The 23,352-nt window shown below is 43.7% G+C and overlaps 1 protein-coding gene across 2 annotated transcripts in view; it reads right to left on the bottom strand.

The window, feature by feature from the left end:
* IRAG2 (inositol 1,4,5-triphosphate receptor associated 2) overlaps positions 1–23,352 on the bottom strand; it is a 209,410-nt gene that overhangs the window by 50,482 nt on the left and 135,576 nt on the right. For both annotated transcript variants that reach the window (XM_077468738.1, XM_077468739.1), the window contains exons 23-24: positions 22,631–22,781; positions 10,081–10,150 (exon numbers count right to left, since the gene is read on the bottom strand). In XM_077468738.1, coding sequence (XP_077324864.1) covers positions 10,081–10,150; positions 22,631–22,781 — 221 coding nt within the window. The remainder of the gene's footprint in view (positions 1–10,080; positions 10,151–22,630; positions 22,782–23,352) is intronic.

Genomic DNA, 23,352 nt, shown 5'->3' with positions numbered 1-23,352 from the left:
GTGGTCCAGTATGGGCATCCTTGGGGGGGGGGTGTTTGGGGGGCTGCACTGATAATGTGAGGAAAAGCCCATCACCGGCTCTCCCAGTTTACATTGTGACGAGCCGTGATTGGACATGGCTGATCACATGGTAAAGAGTCTCTGTCAGACTCTTTACCTAGATTGGAATTGCGGTGTGTGTCAGACTAACACACCGCAACAATCGCCGCAATCGGGGGGCGTGCAGCGGCTCGATAGCCTAGCAACGTCATAGGAGAATTTATATATATATATATATATATATATATATATATATATATATATATATATATATATATATATATATATATATATATATACACACACATATATACATATATACATACATACACACACACACACACACACACACATATACACAATTATATATATGAATCAGGACCTCCTTCCTCCTGCTGGTAATTCCTACAATGAACCCCACCACTCCATACAGCTTCTCTGCTCCACTGACAGGCCACAATCATCTGCAATAAACCACCCTCAAAGCATTTTTCACTGTACATCTGAACAAAAATGTACCCCCATGTTGTACGCGATAATAGGATTTTTCCTGTATTTTGCATTTGAAAACAAACTGCACTTCCCACTACGTTGACCAATATTCCAGGAATACCAGATTACATCCCATTTTACAAACACCTCCAGGAAAATCCTCGGGGCTTTCACACTGGAGACACTGCAGCGTCTGTTTCAGGTCGTTTTGCAGGCGCTAATTTTAGCGCAATATCGTCTGCAAAACGACCCAGCGTGAAAGGGGTCTAACAATCATTTGTGTCAGAATTACTTCTACCTCAGTAAAATGAACTCAGAATGCAAAATCAGTTTAAAGCAGGTAATGCAGTTTAGAGGAAAGTCAAATGCAAGTTAGGAGGTCAAACCCACCTGGCAATAACCGTCAAATCGATTAAGAACTGTCTCAAACTAAGCTCCAATGCAACGGAATGTACTAGGAACCAAGTGCCATTTTCCTGTTGCTGCAGATATTACATGGCTGAAGCCTAAACCAACCACCCAGGCTGAAACTTTAGACTTCAAAGTGATCCCATAAACATGCAAGTTTGCACTGGGTGACCCTTTATGTCTTTGAAGATTGGGGAAGCGGATTGGCAGCATTTTGTTTGTCAATCAGGACCTGTTGCCAGTTTTATGAATAAAAAGATAAGCTTGGTATTTTTGCCCAGAAAAGGTGCCAAGCTTAGCTGCAGGTGATAGCTGTCCCAAGGGAAAGAACAATTGTGCTGGCTCAGCCAGGGTCACAGAGAGACCTGGAAAATCACGAACAGACCCTAATCCAAATGCAAATAGGCAGATCAGATCGCTGTTCTCATGTCTAAGGAAAAAAATGCACTATTTTACACAAGAGTTTTTACTCAATTCTTTTGCTATAAAATATTATGTGTGTATATATTGCATGTACATCACACAGGCACGCAGTATATTATATACACACGCAGTATATTATATACACCGTCTCGCAGTCTCCGCTATAATTCCTTTCAAAGGTGTTCTATTGAACTGAGGTCAGGACTGCAAAGATCCTCCACCCCAAACTTGCTCATCCGTGTCTTTATGTACCTTGCTTTGTGCACTGGTGCCCAGTCACGATGGAACAGGAAGCTGTTCCCACAAAGCCGGGAGCATGAAAAAATTTACAAAATGTCTTGGTATGCTGACACCTTAAGAGTTCCCTTCACTGGAACTAAGGGGCCAAGCCCAACCCCTGAAAAACAACCCCACACCATAATTCCCCCTCAAGACATGGATGCGTGAGTTTGGGGTGGAGGAACTTGACAGGCCTGCAAAGAGTCCTGACCTCAACCTGATAGAACACGTTTGGGATGAATTAGAGTGGAGACTGCGACCCAGGCCTTCTCATCCACATGAGTGCCTGACTTTACAAATGTGTTTCTTGAAGAACGGTCAAACATTCCCATAGGCACACTCCTAAACCTTGTGGACAGCCTTCCCAGAAGAGTTGAAGCTGTTATAGCTGCAAACGGTGGGCCAACTCAATATTGAACCCTACGGACTGGGATGCCATTAAAGTTCTTGTGCATGAAAATGCAGACGTCCCAATGGTAATATATTGTGTATACACATAAAATATATATATTCTATACATACACACACACACATTCCTATTGTTTGCAGATTTGTTTGTAAAACTACCTGTGATCCCTATGATCAATTGGCAGTCATGGTAATCACATGATCAACACCTACATCAACTCATTATGAAATGTTGCCGTAGATCAGGGATGAGCTCATGTAGGTTTGAATTCCAGTCTGAATACACTTGAGCTATACCAACAGAAAACGGGTACTGCACACCGCCAATCAAGCGGCCGAGGCATTCCCGGACCCGCAACTGCATATATACATGCACCTAGCGGGATATCTTATGTGGACTTGGACTAGGAACCAAACACACCTGAGCTCATCCCTAAAATAGACCAAATACTGTCAGGACTAAGAGCACAAATAGGTGCACACACCACCCTCCACAATGGAAAGTAGATACATTCCTTCAAATGACCATTTCTAGAAAGGTTAATAAAATACAGGATTGTGGGTGTGAATTTGTTAAGAGCTCTCAATTAGCAACCTGGAAAAAGGTAAATAAATAATGTTTTATATTAGAGATATAAATTTATTTATCATACATCAGGGGACAAAGAGCAGCCATTACTATCCGGGTTATATGCCACCTACTGGTGAATGGACACTGGTAAACCAAACAAATAAGTCCTCCTATATAATCCCTCCTACACAGGAAGTACCTTTTTTTCACCAGTGTCTGTAAGGTGGTGGTAACTGATGTGATACATGTGCTCTTGAAACATACTTGGAGGTCTGGGCGGTTCTATTAAGAATCATGCACTTCAATTGGCCTATTTGGACTCCAATCAGATCCATTTGAGAAAGCTTTCAGCCAAAGCGTATGGTACCTGAGCCTCATTGAAAGGAGAGAAGATTCCTCGAGGTTTGCCTTATGGCGCTGAACCCTATGTAATGAAACCCTGTGCAGCATTTTTTCTGACCAATGTTTTTTCCTGCAGGGCGTTATACAGGTCCAGCGAAGTGGACCCAGTCTCTGAAGGTCTTATGACAAAGCTTGCCATGATGGGTGAAGATTGGATTACTATTATGTTCAGAGTCCGGCAGCAGTTTTTTTTTTTTTTTTTTTTTAAAGAGAACGATAGATCTGACTGTTATCCTGATGGCCACAGGGGGCAGTGTGCGGTTTAATCATGCTGTGTACTTAGTTGTGTGGGCTGCTGTTTCTCCTCCAGCCACTAGAGGGTGCAGGCTCGCCCAATATGGCCCATTTTTATATAGGCAGGAAGTGGAAGGGTGGCCATGTGGTCGACAGGTTCAGCAGGGCCTCTGCAGACATAACAGCAGCCCACGGATACTAACAAAGTAACAAAGTGACAAAAGTCATGATCATATGCTGCATATTTACTGCTTAATCTGGGGGGACTGTGCAACTGTAAGTCAATACACCCCTGGACGGATAGCAGTTCACTTTAAAGTGTTTTTGACTGCTCGGAAGGTAGGTGAAGTGTTATACACATGCTTTCAAACTTGTTGCTTAACCAGTTGCCGACCGCCGCATGCCGATGTACGTCGGTAGAATGGCACGGGCAGGCATAAGGACATACATGTACGTCCCTTGCCTCCCGCGGGTCGGGGGCCCGATCGGGCCCCCGCCCGGTGCCTGCGGCGGTCGGTTTTCGTCCGGGAGCGATCCGGGACGAGGGGGCGGCCATTCATTCATGGCCACCCCCTCGCGATCGCTCCCGACGAATAGAAATCCCCGGTGACATCACTTCCTCTCCTGTAATGTAAACACAGGAGAGGAAGTGATGTATTCTCTCCTCCGTGTCGGTATTTTTCGTTCCGACACGGAGGAGAGCGGATCGGTGAGTTGCACCAACACTCTACACACACAGTAGAACATGCCAGGCACACTCACACCCCCCCTTTACCCCCCGATCACCCCCCCAATTACCCCTGCCCCCCAGTCACAGTGACACCAATGTCTTTTTTTTTTTTTTTGCATTGGTGTCATTTGTGACTGTAATAACTGTTAGGGCAGTTAGAGTTAGCCCCCTTTAGTTCTAATGTACCCCCCTAACCCCCCCAATAAAGGTTTAACCCCGTGATCACCCCCCGTCGCCAGTGTCACTAAGGCTGGGTTCACATTGCAGCGGTTTATGAGAACGAATGTGATTCGCACCGCACTGCAGTGCAAATCACATCCGATCTCTGTGCGATTCGAGTTCAGCCATTCGCCGCACCCGCCGCACCCGCCGCAAATTCGCACGGGACCCTTTTTTTGGCCCGCAGCAGAATCGGATCGCATGGGTGTTCACACCATGCGATCCGAGTTTGCAGATCGCACTGCGATATGCGAACTGATCTGGGGGTGTCAGTAACATTTCACTGACACTCCCAGCAGTTCGCATAGGGCAGTGTGAACTGCCGCCGGGAGGCATGCGATGCGGGAACCCGCCGCGCATTCGTGGCGTTCCCGCATCGCTCCAGTGTGAACCCAGCCTAATAAGCGATCGTTTTTCTGATCGCTGTATTAGTGTCACAGGTGACGCTAGTTAGGCAGGTAGGTATTTAGGTTCGCTGCAGCTTTTTATAGCGCCAGGGACCCCCATATACTACCGCATAAAGCCCCCTAATTGCCCCCTAGTTAACCCTTTCACCAGTGATCACCATATAACTGTTACAGGTGACGCTGGTTGGTTAGTTATTTTTTTATAGTTTCAGGGCACCCGCCATTTATTACCTAGTCTCACTAGTGTACCCCTAAATTTAGGGGTGTCTACTTTCCAAAATGGGGTCATTTGGGGGGGGGTTTGTGCCATCTTGGCATTTTATGGCCTTCAAAACTGTAACGCCCTTAGAAAGCCTGAAGGCGGTGCTTGGTTTTCGGGGCCCCGTACGCGGCTAGGCTCCCAAAAAGTCCCACATATGTGGTATCCCCGTACTCAGGAGAAGCAGCAGAATTTATTTTGGGGTGTCAATTCACATATGCCCATGGCATGCATGAGCAATATCATTTAGTGACAACTTTGTTAAAAAAAAAAAAAAAAGTTTGTAATTTTCCCGCAACTTGTGGCAAAATATAAAATATTCCATGAACTCAACATGCCTCTCAGCAAATAGCTTGGGGTGTCTACTTTCTAAAATGGGGTCATTTGTGGGGGTTTTGTGCCATCTTGGCATTTTATGGCCTTCAAAACTGTAATAGGTAGTGAGAAGTGAACTCAAAAATTTACGCCCTTAGAAAGCCTGAAGGCGGTGCTTGGATTTCGGGGCCCCGTACGCGGCTAGGCTCCCAAAAAGTCCCACATATGTGGTATCCCCATACTCAGGAGAAGCAGCAGAATTTATTTTGGGGTGTCATTTCAAATACGCCCATAGCATGTGTGAGCAATATATCATTTAGTGACAACTTTGTGTAAAAAAAAAAAAAAAATTTTTTTTTTGTCATTATTCAATCGCTTGAGGCAAAAAAATAAAATATTCAATGGGCTCAACATGCCTCTTATCAATTTCCTTAGGGGGTCTACTTTCCAAAATGGGGTCATTTGGGGGGGTTTTGTACTGCCCTGCCATTTTAGCACCTCAAGAAATGAGATAGGCAGTCGTAAACTAAAAGCTGCGTAAATTCCAGAAAACGTACCTTAGTTTGTAGATGTGACAACTTTTGCGCAAACCAATAAATATACAATTATTGACTTTTTTTTTACCAAAGACATGTGGCTGAATACATTTTGGCCTAAATGTATGACTAAAATTGAGTTTATTGGATTTTTCTAATAACAAAAAGTAGAAAATATCATTTTTTTTCAAAATTTGCGGTCTTTTTACGTTTATATCGCAAAAAATAAAAATCGCAGAGGCAATCAAATACCATCAAAAGAAAGCTCTATTTGTGGGAAGAAAAGGACGCAAATTTTGTTTGGGTACAACATTGCATGACCGCGCAATTACCAGTTAAAGCAGCGCAGTGCCAAAGTGTAAAAAGACCTCTGGTCATTTACCAGCAAAATGGTCCGGTCTGAAAGTGGTTAAAAGGCATGTTTAAATATACACATTTGGAAAAACGTGGGCATGGGTGCACTTTAACCGATTCAGCCCCGGAAGATTTTACCCCTTTCCTTACCAGAGCATTTTTTACAATTTGGCATTGCGTCGCTTAAAAATGACAATTACGCAGTCATTCGATGCTGTACACAAACAGAGCTTTCTTTTGGTGGTATTTGATCACCTGCGATTTTTATTTTTTTGCGCTATAAAAAAAATACAATTTTGGAAAAAAAAAAACACAAAAACAATATTTTTTACTTTTTGCTTGATTGAAGCCTAAGCAGGATCAAGCCTGGTTGGTATATGGATGGGAGATTGCCCAGAAATACCAGATGCTCTAAGCTTTTCCCCACCTGGGTGAGGGAGGCATCAGAGGCAGCTGTGTTTTGGGAGCATCTCAGGCCAGAAGATCTTAGGGCAGTCTGAGGTAGTTCGTGCCATCTTTAGTCGGCAGAAGCTTGGTAGAAGTCGTCAGTCCTTGCATTTGACTCTTGGAGCAGGAGGCTTTGGCTCATTAATAAAAAAAAAAATATATATATATATATATATATATATATATATATATATATATATATATATATATATAAAAACTTGACCAGTAGCAGTGCCAAAACCAAATGGAGACAAAGTCTAGCTTAGATCTTAAGCCGGTGGACATCCCGTTTCGGATAGGCTCTGTCCATTTAGTGTTAACCTCTGTGCAAGAGGTAGATTTTGGAGTCCAGAGTCATTAATGATGCATCTCTTCATGTGCTTGTTTTTCCAGGCTCATCAAGGGTTTTACCTCAATAAATCTTTGTTCAGGAAGCAGTCTATTCCAGATTTTTCCTTGGTGCATTTCTGCAAGAGGAATTTGCATCTAGGTCAAGGCCCATTCCCTACGTACAGTCCTACTCCAGGTTGGAAATACGTCATTGGGAGAATTATCTTTTCTAAAGTCAGCTGTAAAAATCAGATTGGCTTTGAATACAAAGCATTCAGGTTTCGGCCCTGTCAGTATTCTTCCAAAGGCCTTTAGCCTCCCATTCAGTCCAGGTCAAGGATCCAGGCATTGAATTGCCAGAGGGCTCTGTTCCCGGGGTATTGCAGAACTAAAACTGGTGGTTCATTGTTTGAAATCTGGTTAAGGGATGGGGAAGATCATAAACACTGATGCCAACTTCTCAAGTTGGTTTGAAGGTGGTTATAGTTCAGTAGACTTGGTCTCCACAGGAGAAAATACTGCCCATCAATAGCTTAGATTTGTGGCCAGTACACCTTGCTCTGGATGCTGAGACAATATATTAGAGAGAGATCTCTCCCTCCCTCCATCCCCCTCTCCCTCCCCCCCATACAGGGCGGCACCAGTAGTCATGCGGCTTAGGAAGGTGAACCACATTCTGTCTGAGACAGTACAACAAGTGCTCTGTCCCTAGTACATATTCAAGGTATAGATATAGAATAATGGCAAGGGAAACTCTGCAGGTGAATCTACTAGATTTCAAGTTTTACGACAAGTGGGAACAGGTTGCATCAAAAGTCCTACCGGCAATCAGGCCGAGAAATTTGTTTTGGGCGGCTCGGTGGGTGAGAGCGAGCGGCTTGGCGGGTGAGAGCGAGCGGCTTGGCGGTGGCTGAGAGAGCGGGCGGTCAGCTGGGTGGCTCGGTGTGTGAGCGGGCGGCTGGCCTCTCTGCGGGGGAGCAGAGAGATGACATCTCTCACCGCCCTGCGCCCACCCTGCATCCCTCCAGTAACTTCTGCTCTCACTGTGCAGGCAGCGCGGGCAGCAGAGATAGTCATCTCTCTGCTGCCTGACTCTAGGTGACGTGGCGCGTGACAGTCCGTGCAGCACGTGACAGTCCGCAAAACACGTGGCGCGTGACAGCCCGCAAAACACGTGGCGCGTGACAGCCCGCAAAACACGTGGCGCGTGACAGCCCGCAAAACACGTGGCAGTCCGCACAGCGCGCGACAGGTGACGCGGCTACCTGCCTGGAGTTTGCATGTTCTCCCTGTGCCTGCGTGGGTTTCCTCCGGGTACTCCGGTTTCTTCCCACACTCCAAAGACATGCCGGTAGGTTAATTGGCTTCTGTCCAAAATTGGCCCTAGTATATGAATGGGGACCTTGGATTGTGAGCTCCTTGAGGGTAGGGGCCGATGTGAGTGTGCAATGTACAGGGATAGGGACAATTGTAGACACTCTCTCAGGTTTAACTGGATGGACTGGTGTCTTTATTCAACCTTACTATGTAACTATGTGACAGGTGAAAAATCCGCAACATATGGCAGGTGACGTGGCAAGTGACAATCCGCATCCGATTGAACTGCCAACACCAGCCATTTCCCCTTTAAATGGTCCGCAAAAAAAAAAAAAAAAAAATTCCGCCCCACCCGAGACTAGATTCTGGATCCGTCTCTGCCAGCAATACGGGCAGATGCACTGGTATCACCTTAGGGGACCAGTTCTCCCTCATTTCATGCTTTCCCTCTGTTTCGACTTCTCCCACATCTTTTGCGAAGAATCCTAGGAGGTGGTAACACTGATTGCGTTTGCTGAATTAGCCCAGAAGGGCTTGATAAACTGACATAGCAAGTCTGGTGGGGGTCGCTCTTTGGACACTTCCAGTCCAGTGGGACCTAATGGTCTTGTATTTCAGCACTGTTGAGCCCTGGAAGCCAGCTTCAGGGAGCTTAAATTACAGGACTTGGAGATATTTTTTGCCTGGGGGGAGCCAGGAAATGGCACCCACAGAAACAAATGTGTGAAATGTTCTTTCTCCAATGAGTAAGGGAAAGGAGATTGGCCTTAAGTAATGGTAAGGGTTAGAGTTTATTGCTATCCATTTTTTACCCAAAAGGCCATTGTTTCTCACTCTTTGATTTATACAGCGGGTAGCATAGGTAGTACCACATGTCAGGCCACTCTGGTGTTCTTGGGATTCGCATTCGCTCTTGGCTGTCTTTGCAGAGGCCATTTTTTTAACCAATTGGGATGTTAGTCCCTTATCTCAGAAGATGGCTTCCTTGGTTGCTATCACTTTACTAAATAGCGGCCCTTACATGCAAGGAGACGTTCTTGGTCTTGCATCCGGATAAGGTGCTGTTGCGTCCTCATCCAGTTTTATGCCTAGAGTGATTTCTAGTTTTTACTTTAATCAGGACAGTGTCTTGCCTTTTATTTTTCTTCTAAACCACAGTGGGCAGGAGAGAGATCGCTACATACTCTAGAGGTAGCTCAGGATCTACTTGGAGTTGACGGCACAGGTCAGGAATCCTAGTTTGTGCTGCCAGGAGAGCCCAGGAAGGGCAGGCGGCATCCAGGTTGACTATTTAGCAGTGGATCTGCAAGTTCATAAATGATTTCTATGGTTTTTAAGGGCAAAATCATTTTTTCTGGGGAGAGATTCTCTACCACTTGTGGGGGAACATCTTGGGCCATCCGCCATCAAGGGTCAGTGGCCCAGGTGTGAATCAAGACCACCATTTGGTATATACATCCACAGAGCTTTTACCAGGTAGAGGTCAAGAACATGGCGGAGACAGTAATGGCTGCTCTGTCTCCTGTGATGTACGATAAAGAAAAAATCGGATTTTTCCTACAGCTTACCTGTAAAATCCTTTTCTTGAGTACATCACGGGACACAGAGATCCTTCCCCTCTGGTCTGGGCAGTTTATTGCTTGCTACAAAACTGAGGTACTTCTGGTTTAGGAGGGGTTATATAGGGGAGAACTTCTTGTTTGATTGATTTACCAGTGTCCGTTCACCAATAACCCATATAGTAATGGCTGCTCTGTGCCCCGTGATGTACTGCAAGAAAATTATTTTACAGGTAAGCTGTAGGAAAAATATTTTTAAAATGTAGAAAGGTTGTTCTTAGTACTAAACACATTTACAAAAAGATTTATAAAAGCCAAGCCTTTCTGTAATGCTTTCAGCCCAGTGCTTACCTTTGAGAAAGTTTTTTCCATCACAGGATGGGGATCATCAGTCTGAATACCCAGAGACACACGTGTGGACCTGTCAGGGAATCAAAAAGCAGATAGAAATGAGACTTAGTGCTCCTAATTGAGACAAGTACACACTATAGAAGGATATGGTTTGTTCATATTTCATGTCTGAGGTTTGTAACCACTAAGGTCCATTTGAAATAACACCTCCATTTAAAGTGGTGCTCCACAGAAAAAAAAAAAGTCATTAAAATTCCTACACAAAAAAAAAAAATACATTTTGGAAAATATATTTTTTAACTCACCTCTAAATGCCTGTTGCTAGGGGGTCCCTTATAATCTGCCTCCTTCAGTGCCTGGGTTGGTGACATCACTTCCCCTCAGCACAGGAAGGGCTCAGCTCTGCCCCCTCCCTCCTGCCGGTCATCTGGAACATGTGACAGGTCCCAGATGACTGCGCGGCCAATCACGGTGCTCGGCGCCACTTGCGCATGAGCAGTGGGTGCCTGGCTGTGGCTTCAGTTAGAATGCTGGCGCTACCGGGGGGGGGGGGGGAGTTGGGGACGAGCGGGGCTCCCCACATCGCTGGACCCTGGGACAGGTATTATTAAAAGCTGCAGTATTTGTAGCTGCCGACATAAACAGGGGCGCAACTATAGGGGGTGCAGCAGTCGCGACCGCAACTGGGCCCTGTGCTGCAGGGGGCCCATGCAGCCCCCTCTACATATGGCCGGAAGCAGCATAGGCAGCTAGGGGTACCAGTGCACCATGCACACGGGTGGCTGGAGGTGGAGGGTGACTACCCAGCTCCTCAGTGTACCCCTCTCCTGCTCCATGCTCAGTCCGATGTCTGTTCTCCCCAGCCAGAGAAAAAAATAAAATAATAAAAAAAAAAAAACGACTGATGCCATTGGTGGAACTACAGGGCTCACAAAGGTCATACCTGTGACCACGCCCTGGAGTTCCACCGCCGGACTCAGAGGGAAGGGCCCTAGCTGGGGTTCAGGGGGGCCCTTCATGGTTTCTTGCATCGGGGCCCTGAAGGTTCTAGTTACGCCACTGGACATAAAAATAAAAAAATAAAATAAAAATAAAGGGGAACTCTTCTTTAAGACTTCCCTGTCCACTGAGTGACAATGTTTTGCGATTTCAAGCGCTCACCCTTTTACAGGAAGTGGAAAAATAACAGATCTGCTTGCATGATAATCAGGGGGACATGGGGGAGTTCAACTTTAATTTAAAGGGGTTTGTAGAGAGAAACACAGAATCAACACATGAAGCTATCAGACAGCAAGCGCACAGCATACAAACATATACAGACGGCTCTCCTGCTTTTATTAATGCTGAACATATTTACTGAACGTATTTGCTGAACAATCTGCCTTATTTACCAAAACAGACTTCAACGCCGGCTGACCGTGGCAGGTGTTCAATTATATGGATAGCCAAAATGTAAACACCAAGCAATGTGGCTCCGAACCTCAGGGATGACATAATGAAAGAGTGACACACCCAGAAGTTTCACCAACTCCCTTTCTATGCGCTTCACCTATTCAGAGGAAACTGTTCTGCAAGTTATTTTTATTGTAGAAAATTACCCTAAAAAGCAACTTTGAGATGATTTTTTTATGTATGGTTTGTTTCCAGTCTCCCAGTTAAAAGGGTTACCGTATTTGTGCACCCCCTAGCTGCTATCTGTATGCGAGACAGTGCAGGCAACATCCTGGCTAAATAGCTACTGTGTGAAAGCCAGTTCCAGGAGGTGCATAAATAGATAATTATTAGACTGTAATTGGGCAGATTACATGCAAATATATCTACGAAAATAGATAGAAAAATACTTGATGTAATAAATATATACACACACACACACATATAAAAAGTGTATATATATATATATATATATATATATATATATATATATATATATATATATATATATATATATATATATATATATATATATATATATATACACACACACACACACACATATATACATACATATATATATACACATATATATATATATATACACACATACATACACACACATATTTTTTATTTTATTTTTAATGATAAATCAGTGGAAGTACTACCAATTAAGAATGTGTTTTATGCCATCTGGAAAGTATTTCAGAAGCTGTTGGATTCGAGCTTGAAAAGCTCATTAGCCACAAGGGATATAAATCCAATTTGAGTGCACAAAATGCCTATACAATCCCAGATAATACTTTGTAAAGTAGCAATGACAATGGTATTAGTAGGTACATTATACTAGGTAGATGTAAACCCAATCAATAAAATCGTATCTTTAACATGATCATTCCATTACAAAATGTCACTTTCAGTCTTTTTAAACCTGCAGCCGTCATTCGAATAATCCCTGGTGATCCTGCCATGAAGGTTCTTAAGGCACTTTCTGTTATAGTTGATACAACTCTGTACTTGTCTCCCAGTTATTCCCCTGCATGTCTAATGGCTTCTGTTAGACAGTGACTTGTTGTGTCTATCGTTTGTCATGGTCAGGAAACCTGCCCTGAGAAATGCCATGCAGCCATGGGTGGAGTGTATATAGACCGGAAGGGGCTGCAAAGAGGTTGAAGGAAATCAGAAGCACTTATGTTTACGGTTTTACAGCCACTTTAAAAACTCAACATAGCTTACGAGAACCAAGCTCCTAATCCCAATTTACCAAATGTAACCCCTTTACCTCCACCTAACCCCCAAACCAAATATATACTATCACAGCAGATAATACTATATTTTCATGGAAATTAGCACTACTCCTAACAGAAGAAAAAAAAAATACAATCATGGCCATCAATTCTATACTAATCTGAATGTGACTAATTTGACTATCAGCTGTGCGCTATAATGAGAGGCCATTTACCTGATGTCACATATAGTCAGCTGCGGCTCTATGCATCAGCTTACTCAGCTGCTTCATTAAATAATGACATCAGTTTAGAAGGATTGACAAAATAAAGACATGATTAAAAAAAAAAAAAAACACCCACGTAGGCTGGGGTACACACCATTCAAAATAAAAACCCTATAATCAAAGCCCCACCCATATATGCTGGGTTCACACCATTCAAAATAACAACAACCTACAATCAAAGCTCCATCCATGAATGCCATCGAGTGAAATCAGAGCATCTGCTGGGCGTCTACAATGCATCATTATATGCCAGTATTCTATTATTAGGTCTTAGGAATGTGAACTTTGAGGAACTGTTGGGGAGATTTACTAAAAAACTGGTGCACACAGAATACGATGCAGCTCTGCATAGAAACCAATCAGCTTTCATTTTTTATTGTCACTGGTTACTATGCACAGCTACACTAGACCCCAGTGCACCAGTTTTAGCAAAATCTCACCGTGTGTGTTCTTTTAAAAATGTATTAGAAAGTGTTCATATTGTACATTCACATTAGTCTCTGCCCTCAAGGAGCTTACAATATAAAGCTGGCCATACACGGCTGTTTTCATTCAGCCATCAGGTTTATCGGAAAAAAAAAAAAAACAACCAAATTCCCCATCCACACATTCCAGGAGGATGAGGGCATCCTCCCCGCTGTGTTATTGTATTTGGACAGCGGGACTCTTCCACTACCAGTATACAATGATCAGTACTACAGCTGACTGGCTGCATGTGCTAAAGCCCCGTACACATGGGCAGAACGTCGGGAGACATTTGCCAGTACAAAAAATCCTGGCCTGACATTTTGCCTGTGTGTATGTCAGTCTGTCAGACACGCATGCTGGAAAACCAGCAGCCGACCAACTCCCAATCAGTGCTCTCAGCCAATGGCAGAGCGCGCTGATCGGTGTGTTTTGTTTGGGGGGCCACCGCCCCGTCCGAATACACCAGAAATCTCTGGACTAACCTTGCATGGTTATTTCAACGGCTCCCGACCGGCGCTGTCAGTTTTTTTTTTTTTTTTCCAAGAAAAACTGTAGCGTGTACCCAGCTTAAAACGAAGAAAAAATTTCCAACAAGCCTGTTCATGAGAAGTCAAATCGATCGATCAAATTCTCATGAATGAGAACAGCCATAAATGGAGCAGCAGTAACTCGCTGACTCTTGATGCATCTATGGCCAACTTTAGGACCTTAACTCACATTCGTGCATACACATACGAAAACCAATTTAGACAGGAGCCAATTAACCAAACATGTCTTTGGAGTGTTGGAGGAAACCAGAGAACCCCAGAGGAAACATGCAAACTCCATGCATTTATTGCTGTGGTTGGGATTTAAACTCACAACCAGAGTGCTGCTAGGCAAAAAGTGTCAACCATTTTTCCACGGTGGTATTAAATATTCAAGAAATAAACACAAATGGATAGTAAACTAAAAACGACTACACTAAACACACCAAAAAGGACCCCACATCCTCTGTCAAGCGAATTTTGCCTAAGTAGCACTCCAACTGAGAGATTCTATTTTGGAAACGGACACAAATTGCACTGCAAAATTCATTATAGTCCTTCCACTCATCCCTAGTTAGAATAGCACATTAGTTTTGCTAAACCAGTAGAACAACCAGCCAACTACAGACATCATGCTATAGACTCGAGAAGTCATTGAAGGCCCACCAGAAAATCGCTATGTGTTTGGCGCTGGCACTGTATGTAGCATCAACAGAAGCTCTTCTACTCTGACCAAACATTAACAAAAGTCAGTAATGGAAATATGGCTGCTCAGTAAGGGGTAAGAAAGGCTGAGCATCCCTCCAGTTATAGGAAGGCTGTACAAGAACCTGGGGATGCCAACGGTTGGGGGAGTAGATTACTGCAGCAAGGAGATAAAGTGAGCACATATTCCAATACACAAACTGTCATATAGATATTACCTCTTCCGAAACAGTGGTCAACTGACCCATTACACACTCTTTGTGGTTTTGCACTAAAGGTCAGGGGAGGGTAATAGATGCAAAGGAGCCAGCTGGTTCAATTTACATTGGAGGACAGTAAAAATAATTATGATTTGGGCACGTGGCTAAAAAGTGAAGACTAAAATAGATTTTCAACATCATTACCACCTTTTGTCATTTAGTTTGTGGATCTCTCAATAACTTTATAAGCTTACATATAATTAATCAACGACATGTCACAACAGATATCAGTATCATTGTTCAGAAAACCTTTTATTATTGACCATCCTTGAACACCAGTCTAGCGACTTTGCCTAAGCTGAGATGATGTCATCAGTCTGCAGCAGTCCAGAGAAAGCATTTCCTCAGTCTCCTCTCCCCCTAGTGCAACATATGCCCAGTACTGATAGAAATATACCCTAAAACCTTGGATCACAAGCATAAGTTGTTCTGGAAAAATGCTTGTAATCTAAAGCACTCGTATTTAAAAGGTGAATTTCCCCATAATAAATAATGGAAACTCAAATGATTCGTTCCACAACCGTTTATTCATAAGTCCTTCAGTTTATAGTCCATATAAAGAGATTATAGCAATGCGATATACAGGCATACCCCACTTTTAAGTACACAATGGGGTTTATTTACTAAAGTGCATAATCAGGCTCACTTCTGCATAGACACCAATCAGCTTCTAACCTCAGCTTGTTTAATTAAGCTTTGGTAATGAAACCTGGAAGCTCATTGGTTTCAGTGAGCCTGATTTTTCATTTTCCAGCTTTAGTAAATAAACCCCATTGTGTACTTAAAAGTGGGGTATGCCTGTATTGTGTAACCATAAAATATCCATCCACAAATGGACAGCCTCCACAAGGGGATTAGAAGCAAAATCCAGGAGGACTGCATAGTATAAAAGAGAAGAGAGGAACCTCTAAATGTAGCAATATGGTTACATTCAATGAAGGTACAACATTTAGCAACTCACGGCTGAGGATTAAAACTAGCACATTCAAGTATGCAAGCATCTGAGGTAAAGCTGTCCACAGACCATCCTCCATACCGCTGCCTCTCACCGCTGGTTGTCTGCAATCGTGACTGGGAAAACTACAGAGGCTTGAAGCGCTGGTGGAATGCAGAGTGTGAGGGGCAGCGATGAAGGCGGTGAGGAGGATGGTCTATGTGAACAGCTTTACCACGAAAGCCTGCTTACTTAGATGTGCAATCATCAACCATGCGCGTTGCTAAATGTTGTACCTTCATTAAATGTAACCATATTGCTACACTTAGAAATACCTCTCTTCTCTTTTATACTCAGTTGTGATGCAACTCTACTTGTATATCAAGACATCACTTGTTTATCAAGTCAAAATTGATACAAGAAGAATTTGCTGGTCTTGCAAAAACACTCTCAGACCAAGTTACTCTTAATCCAAAGTTTTACTGTACAAGAAAACATTTTGCACTTCAATGTGCTACATTAGGCCAAACTGCAGTGTAGGAGAGAAAGACACAGAATGGACAAGTTGCATGTTCCATGAGAAATCCAATATCTGCTAGTCTTATAGTCATTTCCTGGTTGATCTAGACAGGGCCGTCTTTAATACTGATTGGACCCCGGGCAAAAATTTTCTTGGGCCCCCCCCCCATGCAGTTTTGCTGTCCACCTGCTCTGAGACATACAATAAATAGCAGCTAGACTCAAAACCAGTTACTGTATCAGATCAAGCAGCAATTGGTTACCAGCAGTTACAGCATATCATTACTGCTTAATGACTGGTTGCTAGAGGTTACAGCACACATTACAGCTCACTGATTAGTTGCTTGAGGTTACAGCAAATGATTTCTGCTTGTTAATTGGTTACTAGAGATTACTGTAAAGTAATACTGCTCACTGATTGGTTGCTGGAGGTTACAGCACATCTCCTCCTCACTGCAGGGGCGCATGATATACATAAGAATGCCACCTTTATTTACATATCAATGCTGCCAGCCGCATCTATTTACTTAGTAATGCCGCCACTATTTACATATGAATGCCGGTTATTTACATGTAAACACGTCTGCAGGTGAGTTATCTGTACACAATAGGGCAGAGCTGGGCAGCATTAGTACCATCACTTCACACTGAGATATTGGGACTACAACATCAAGGGACAAGGGAATTTACACTGGGATAGTTGGCAAGTATGAGGCAGCTGCTTTGGGCCCCACAATGACAGGGCCCAGGGCAGCTGCCTCTCTTGCCCTGCCTTAAAGACGGCCCTGGATCTAGACTGTGATGTCCAACTTGTTGCCCATCAGCAACACACAGCACATTATTACTTACTATGTAGCCCTTTGCAGACTCCATTAGAGGTAGCATTGATTGAAAATGGACTGTATGGACAGTGATCTCCAACAGTCTCTCATAACACACTGCCACATTATAACTCTGTAGTAAGTGACAAGGTGAAACGCTGTAGCAGAGGCCAATCTGTGTCAGATTTGTGAACACAGCCAAGAACTGTAGGCAGCAGAATTTACATGATTGGGTCATCTCAGTCCAGAAGTAAAATGGTGCCCCTGGATAAAGGCTGAACAAAAGATGGAGAGAAAGGCAGATGAAGGCATTGTCATGGTGAGTACTGCAATCTGTGTGAGAGATTACCTGGAAGGGTTACTCTGACACTTTTCTAGACATGAATGCAGTTCACATGGGAAAAAATACATTGGATGCTGGCTGTACTTTGAAACACAATGAACCTGAAAAAGGTTGTTGGAGTTTGCCGAGCATCAGAAGAAACCAGGACGGGTACGATACAAGCTACTGCATGGTGTTGTTGCTGCAAACACTGAACATCGCATGGCAGGACAATGTTTTCGCAGGTTCTCAAGTGGAACCACACAAATAGAAACAGACGATTCTTACATCCTGTAAGGGCTGAACTGAACTTTGTCACCCTTGAAGCTTGGCCCTGTTTGTACAGGAAAGTACTAATTACTTGTTTGCTACATGTTGACATATTTATGGTATTCTCACTCACGCGGTGGGTCACTTGTAACCATACACAATTTGCTAAAACTGACTTCTGCTTAGACAAACTACTGTATCAGTGCTGAGACTTGTAGCAGTTTAACATGCCATTCTACCGGACAATGTATGCCCATACTTCTGAATATACAAGGAAACTAATTGCACTTCTATATGCTGCAAAAGACCAAGCTGCAGTGTAGGAGAGCAAAACAGAATGGACAAGGTGCATGTTCCATTAAAAAAAAAAAAAAAAGTTTTGGCTGCCCTTGTAGTAACTTCCTTGTTGTAGCCTTATGAGTTTATGTGAAATCTCCATTAATACCTGTACAATATTGTAATTTTGTTAATATTGTAGTCTCTGACCATCTCCTCCAATAGGCCGGCAGTCTCTGACCATCTCCTCCAATAGGCCGGCAGTCTCTGACCATCTCCTCCAATAGGCCGGCAGTCTCTGACCATCTCCTCCAATAGGCCGGCAGTCTCTGACCATCTCCTCCAATAGGCCGGCAGTCTCTGACCATCTCCTCCAATAGGCCGGCAGTCTCTGACCATCTCCTCCAATAGGCCGGCAGTCTCTGACCATCTCCTCCAATAAGTCTGCAGTCTCTGACCATCTCCTCCAATAAGTCTGCAGTCTCTGACCATCTCCTCCAATAAGTCTGCATGCTCTTACAGTCTTCCATAGTATTACATACTGAATATTACAAGTAGCCCTGCCGAGGCTTCAGGCCTCCTGTACCTTATAAGTTACCAACCAATGATATAGATGTAGCACAGATCCCTGAAGCAGCTTCTGGTTTTATTGGGCTTACCGTTAGCTTCTTTACCTCGTCTCCGTCTAGGGTTTCCCATGGTAGATGGCCCAAAGAAATGCAGAAACTGACACTGGATCTTTTGGGTTACTTATTTAGAAGATAAAACAGTCTCTTAATGAAGGGTAGAGGGTTAGGAGGAAGTTCAGGTATTTTTGGACTGCAAAAATATAAAGTTTCTTATAGAAGAAATCCAGAGAATAACCATTTCACAACTGGATTCGCACAACCCCCAGATAGACCTCCTCTCACTAGGCCTAGCAGCCGGCAGGATGTTAAGTAAAGTGAAGTCTCTGCCACAGACTTGAATGTAACTGAGGGACATAGACAAATTTAGAGAACCATCATACGGTACCAGTATCTCTTAGCCGGTCCGGCGATACCGTATGAGTGTAGATCCATGAAGTGTCCTTCAACTGAGCCCCCAGGCTCTTTCAGAGAAACCAGCTTTGTGCGTGGCCTTCTTTTGAAAAGTCCTCCCCTGAATTCTTCTGTTGCTGGGCCTCTCCTTAGACGGGACGGCATCGGACCACCCTTGAATCGCCAGGCCTCGACATTCTTTCAGGCCTGTCCCTGCAGTTGCTTCGCCTCGGGCTATTCAGCCCCGAGACTTGCAATTGTATGGATCCGCACCCCAGGCCAGGAGGGCCATGGGGGCTGGTCAGGAGGACCAGGATCAAACAGACAGAAAATGTATCTTCTGGACTGGAACCCCATAACATGTGATGTCAGTACCTTAAATACCACCTCCCGGAGTGCACAGCAGGAGAACACTCACACTGGGCTGGTTTCAAGAAAACGTGTCACTCAATACACCCAGCTAAACTGCGTTCTACCACTTGCCGACGGTGACAGCGACACATGCAGTCAAGGAGAACTCAGTGCAATCCAGCCAGACTGGTACTGAAACCATAATTTAGCAAAATTAGCCCTAAAACCCAACTGTGGTTTCAGGAATATTACATTTTCAAAAACACATAGCGCATGCTCGTCAGGAGCCGGTGTCTTGACAAATAGGGTCCTCCATCAGATGCTGTCCCCTGCGTACTGCGCATGCGCAGTACACAGGAACACAGATTCCGAAAATTGCCGAGGATGAACGGCGCCTGCGCCGTGAGTCCAGGTTCTATCCCCACTATCCAAGTGGACATAGAGCTAGAATAAAAAAGAGCCGAGCGCAGCGAGGCCGAGCCCGAAGCGTGGCGAGCGAAGCTCGCCCGCGAGGGGCCCTCTAAAATTCACAACCCTATGTCCGCTTGGATGGTGGGGCTACCACCTCCACTCACGGCGCAGGCGCCGTTCAGCTTCGGAGATTTTCCGAAGCTTCGTCTGCTCCGTACTGCGCATGCGCAGTACGGAGCGGACACATATTGATGGCCGGACTCTATTAGGCAGAACACCGGCTCGAGGTAGACTTCAAGGACTGAACTGTGGTCCATCCCCCTTCTTTGCTTGTGCTTATATTATACTATAGTATAGTATAACGGGTAACCTGAGAAATGAGCACTCCTCTAATCTTTCCACACTATTGGGTAATCTCTGTCACTCGCTAGTTTCTACTACAATACTGTAGCCCTATTCCTATACTCTGCATCATTGTCGGGGACAGTACTTGCAGGAAATTCAGCAGGTGTTGACACACATGGTGAGCTATATTAGCAAGTCCTTCAGGGACACCACTGAGAAAAACACACAGCTCTACTTGTCTGGTAGACGTGTTACTTTCATTCTGAGACTTCAGGTGGTCAGTAGGTATGCCAACCAATAACAAACCTTTGAATTATTCATAGTAACTACTGCCATTCACCCTTCCTGTGTCATTTCACAAGCTCAAGCCTCCAGCAGCACAGCAAGTGCCTGGAAAGTTTACTTGTGATTTGTTTATCTCCTCATTCTTTCCACACAGATGCATTGTCTGCTGAGCTTTGCATGTTCCATTTAATACACCCAGGGGAAGATATTCAAATTTCCCCCCTCCATCCTGGAAGGCTTGCCCAGAGCCCGATGACTATCTAACCGGAGAGGACATTATGTCACATGACTTATGAAAATCTAGACTGTTTTCTGGCTGCGATAACTCCTCTTCCTGTATCAAGAAAATCCGGTTCTGTTTTATCCCTTAAAAAAAAGTCAACCAGCCATTTGCATCTAAGTTGACCGCATAGCCACTCCAATGTAATTTCAGAAAACACAGAAGGCATTTGCACAATAAATGTGGCTGGTGTTCAGCCTTCCTTAGCCTCACACAAGGCAAAATTAGGAATCGGTATTTCCAATGAATCAAAGCGACTAAATGTTTGTTTTAATACCCAAATGAACATCCAGTTTAAAATAAAAACGTCATGCTCTCAATCAACATTGACTATTTTTAATCCTCATGATGCTAGCATTAGAAAATAGATAGGAAGGGATATTCTATTTAGTTTTAAACTTTTTTTCTGGCGGATCTGATCGAACCCTCCGGTCTCTTCTATGGAGCGACAGATGTCAGTGGACACATCCTATAGACTAGAGAGCAGGCTGCGTCCACTCTGCATAGTGGAGATCCCCTGATGAGTAAGTGGATCCAGCTTCATGGAAGTGCCTGTTTGAAAAGAGCCTTACATATTGCCAGTAAGTTTTTCTTTTTTATTGTAAAACGTTAGCTATATATATATATATATATATATATATATATATATATACATACATACATACATATACACATATATATATATACATACATACATACACATATACACACATACATACTAGAGCTGCACGATTAATCTGCACAAAAAAAATCTTGATTCAACCCCCCACTCATGATCTTAATCCAGCATTTCCACGATTCTGTGTAACAAGTGCAGAGCCGTTCTCTGCTCAGAGCTGTAAAAAAAAAAAAAAAGCCAAAAAATGTTTATCAACATTCCTCAGTGCTGGGAGATAAGAGAAACATTGTAACAGGTCATTCTTTTAGCCCAGGTTCACACTGACAGTGGGCATTAAATTGTGGGAGTCCAGCTGAACTCGCACGATTTCATACCCGCATGTGAGTCCCAACTTCGGGGGCGATTACAGATCGCAGGTGTGCAGGTTGCTGCACGGATATCTATGGAAATCGCCCCCTGATGTCACCAAAAGTAGTACAGAAACTACAATTTGGACAGTGCCATTGCTGGCAATAATCGCAGATTTGTGTCAAATCACATGCCAAATCGCTCCAATGTGAACCTAGGCTTGGATCAAGGGGAAGAACGTGCGTCTGCAAATTAGATCAGTTTGACCACTTAAAGACTAAGCCTTTTTCTGACACTCGTTGCTTACAAGTTAAAATCTGTATTTTCTGCTTGAAAATTACTTTGGACCCCCAAACATTATATGTATATTTTTTACCCGAGACCCTAGAGAGAATAAAATGGCAGTTGTTGCAATATTTTGTCACACCGTATTTGGGCAGCGGTCTTTCAAATGCAATTTTTTGGGGAAAAAAATAAATACACTTCAATGAATTTAAAAAGAAAAAACTGTAAAGTTAGCCTAATTTTTTTTGTATATTGTGAAAAGATGTGGCTACGTCGTGAGAATCAACTTTATTCCAAGCAAAAAAAAAAAAAATTTATTGTGATTCTCATTTTAGCTAGAACCGTGCAGCTCTAACACATGCAGTTCTTTCAAGTTTGTGGTTCAGACCGATGTGTTGGTGCAGCCTCTACTGCCTGCCCATCTGTATGTCAAACACTGCAATTAACATCCTTACTTAACTAGCTACAGTTATTAGTGTTAATGAATGGGAATTTACTCGCTGCATTGTGTAGCGCCCCCTCCCCAGCCTGGTAACAAGGTATAGTATTGGGGGCACTCACCTAATCTGGATCTGTAGCTCGGCAAATGATTCACCAGCTTCACTCAGTACTTTGTCTAGTTGGGTATCAAATCTCCTGAGATTCAGGGATGGTGTCCAAATTCTCACTCTCGGGGGGACATATTTCACGCTCAATTCCAGAGACAGCGCATCTGAAATGGAATTAGCATAACAGAAACAAAGTCAGCTATAAAGCTTAAAAAACAGAAGTACAATTCTGCATTTAAAACACTAAATATCTGAAAGCAAACATTTTTTACAATATGGCAAAGGGTTAAAACCCATCATTTTTTAGATGTCTTTCAATAATCTTATACAAAAAATTCCTAGTACACTGATCAGCTAGTCAGCAAAAAATTAAATTACATTGTTTCGAAACATTAGGTTAGTTGTATTCATTTGCAAATATATACTAAAGCCACACAGCCTTGCCACAGCCCCTCTTAAGTGTGGCCCTTAAACAAGAAGTAAACTCTTTTCCTTCCCTGCATCCCATACTAGCACATTATGTGACACTTGCCTGCAAAACGCAGCCCGTGTCGTCCCCGCTGCAACCCATCTACCTTCCTTCCGGAGCCGCAGACCCCGGATGTGTGACTGGCTGGAGCCGTGTGACGTCACTCCTGCGCATACGTGGGAGCTGCCGGTGCGGTGCGCATGCATCGATGACATCAGTATACAGTAAATATCTCCTAAACGGCACAAGTTTAGGAGATACATACA

This window comes from Lithobates pipiens, unplaced genomic scaffold, assembly GCF_037356315.1.
Source record: "Lithobates pipiens isolate NorthernLeopardFrog02 unplaced genomic scaffold, aLitPip1_a1.2 Scaffold_8, whole genome shotgun sequence".
Lineage (NCBI taxonomy): Eukaryota > Metazoa > Chordata > Amphibia > Anura > Ranidae > Lithobates > Lithobates pipiens.
Note: the sequence above shows the minus strand (reverse complement) of the source record. Positions and strands in the feature narration are given on the sequence as shown.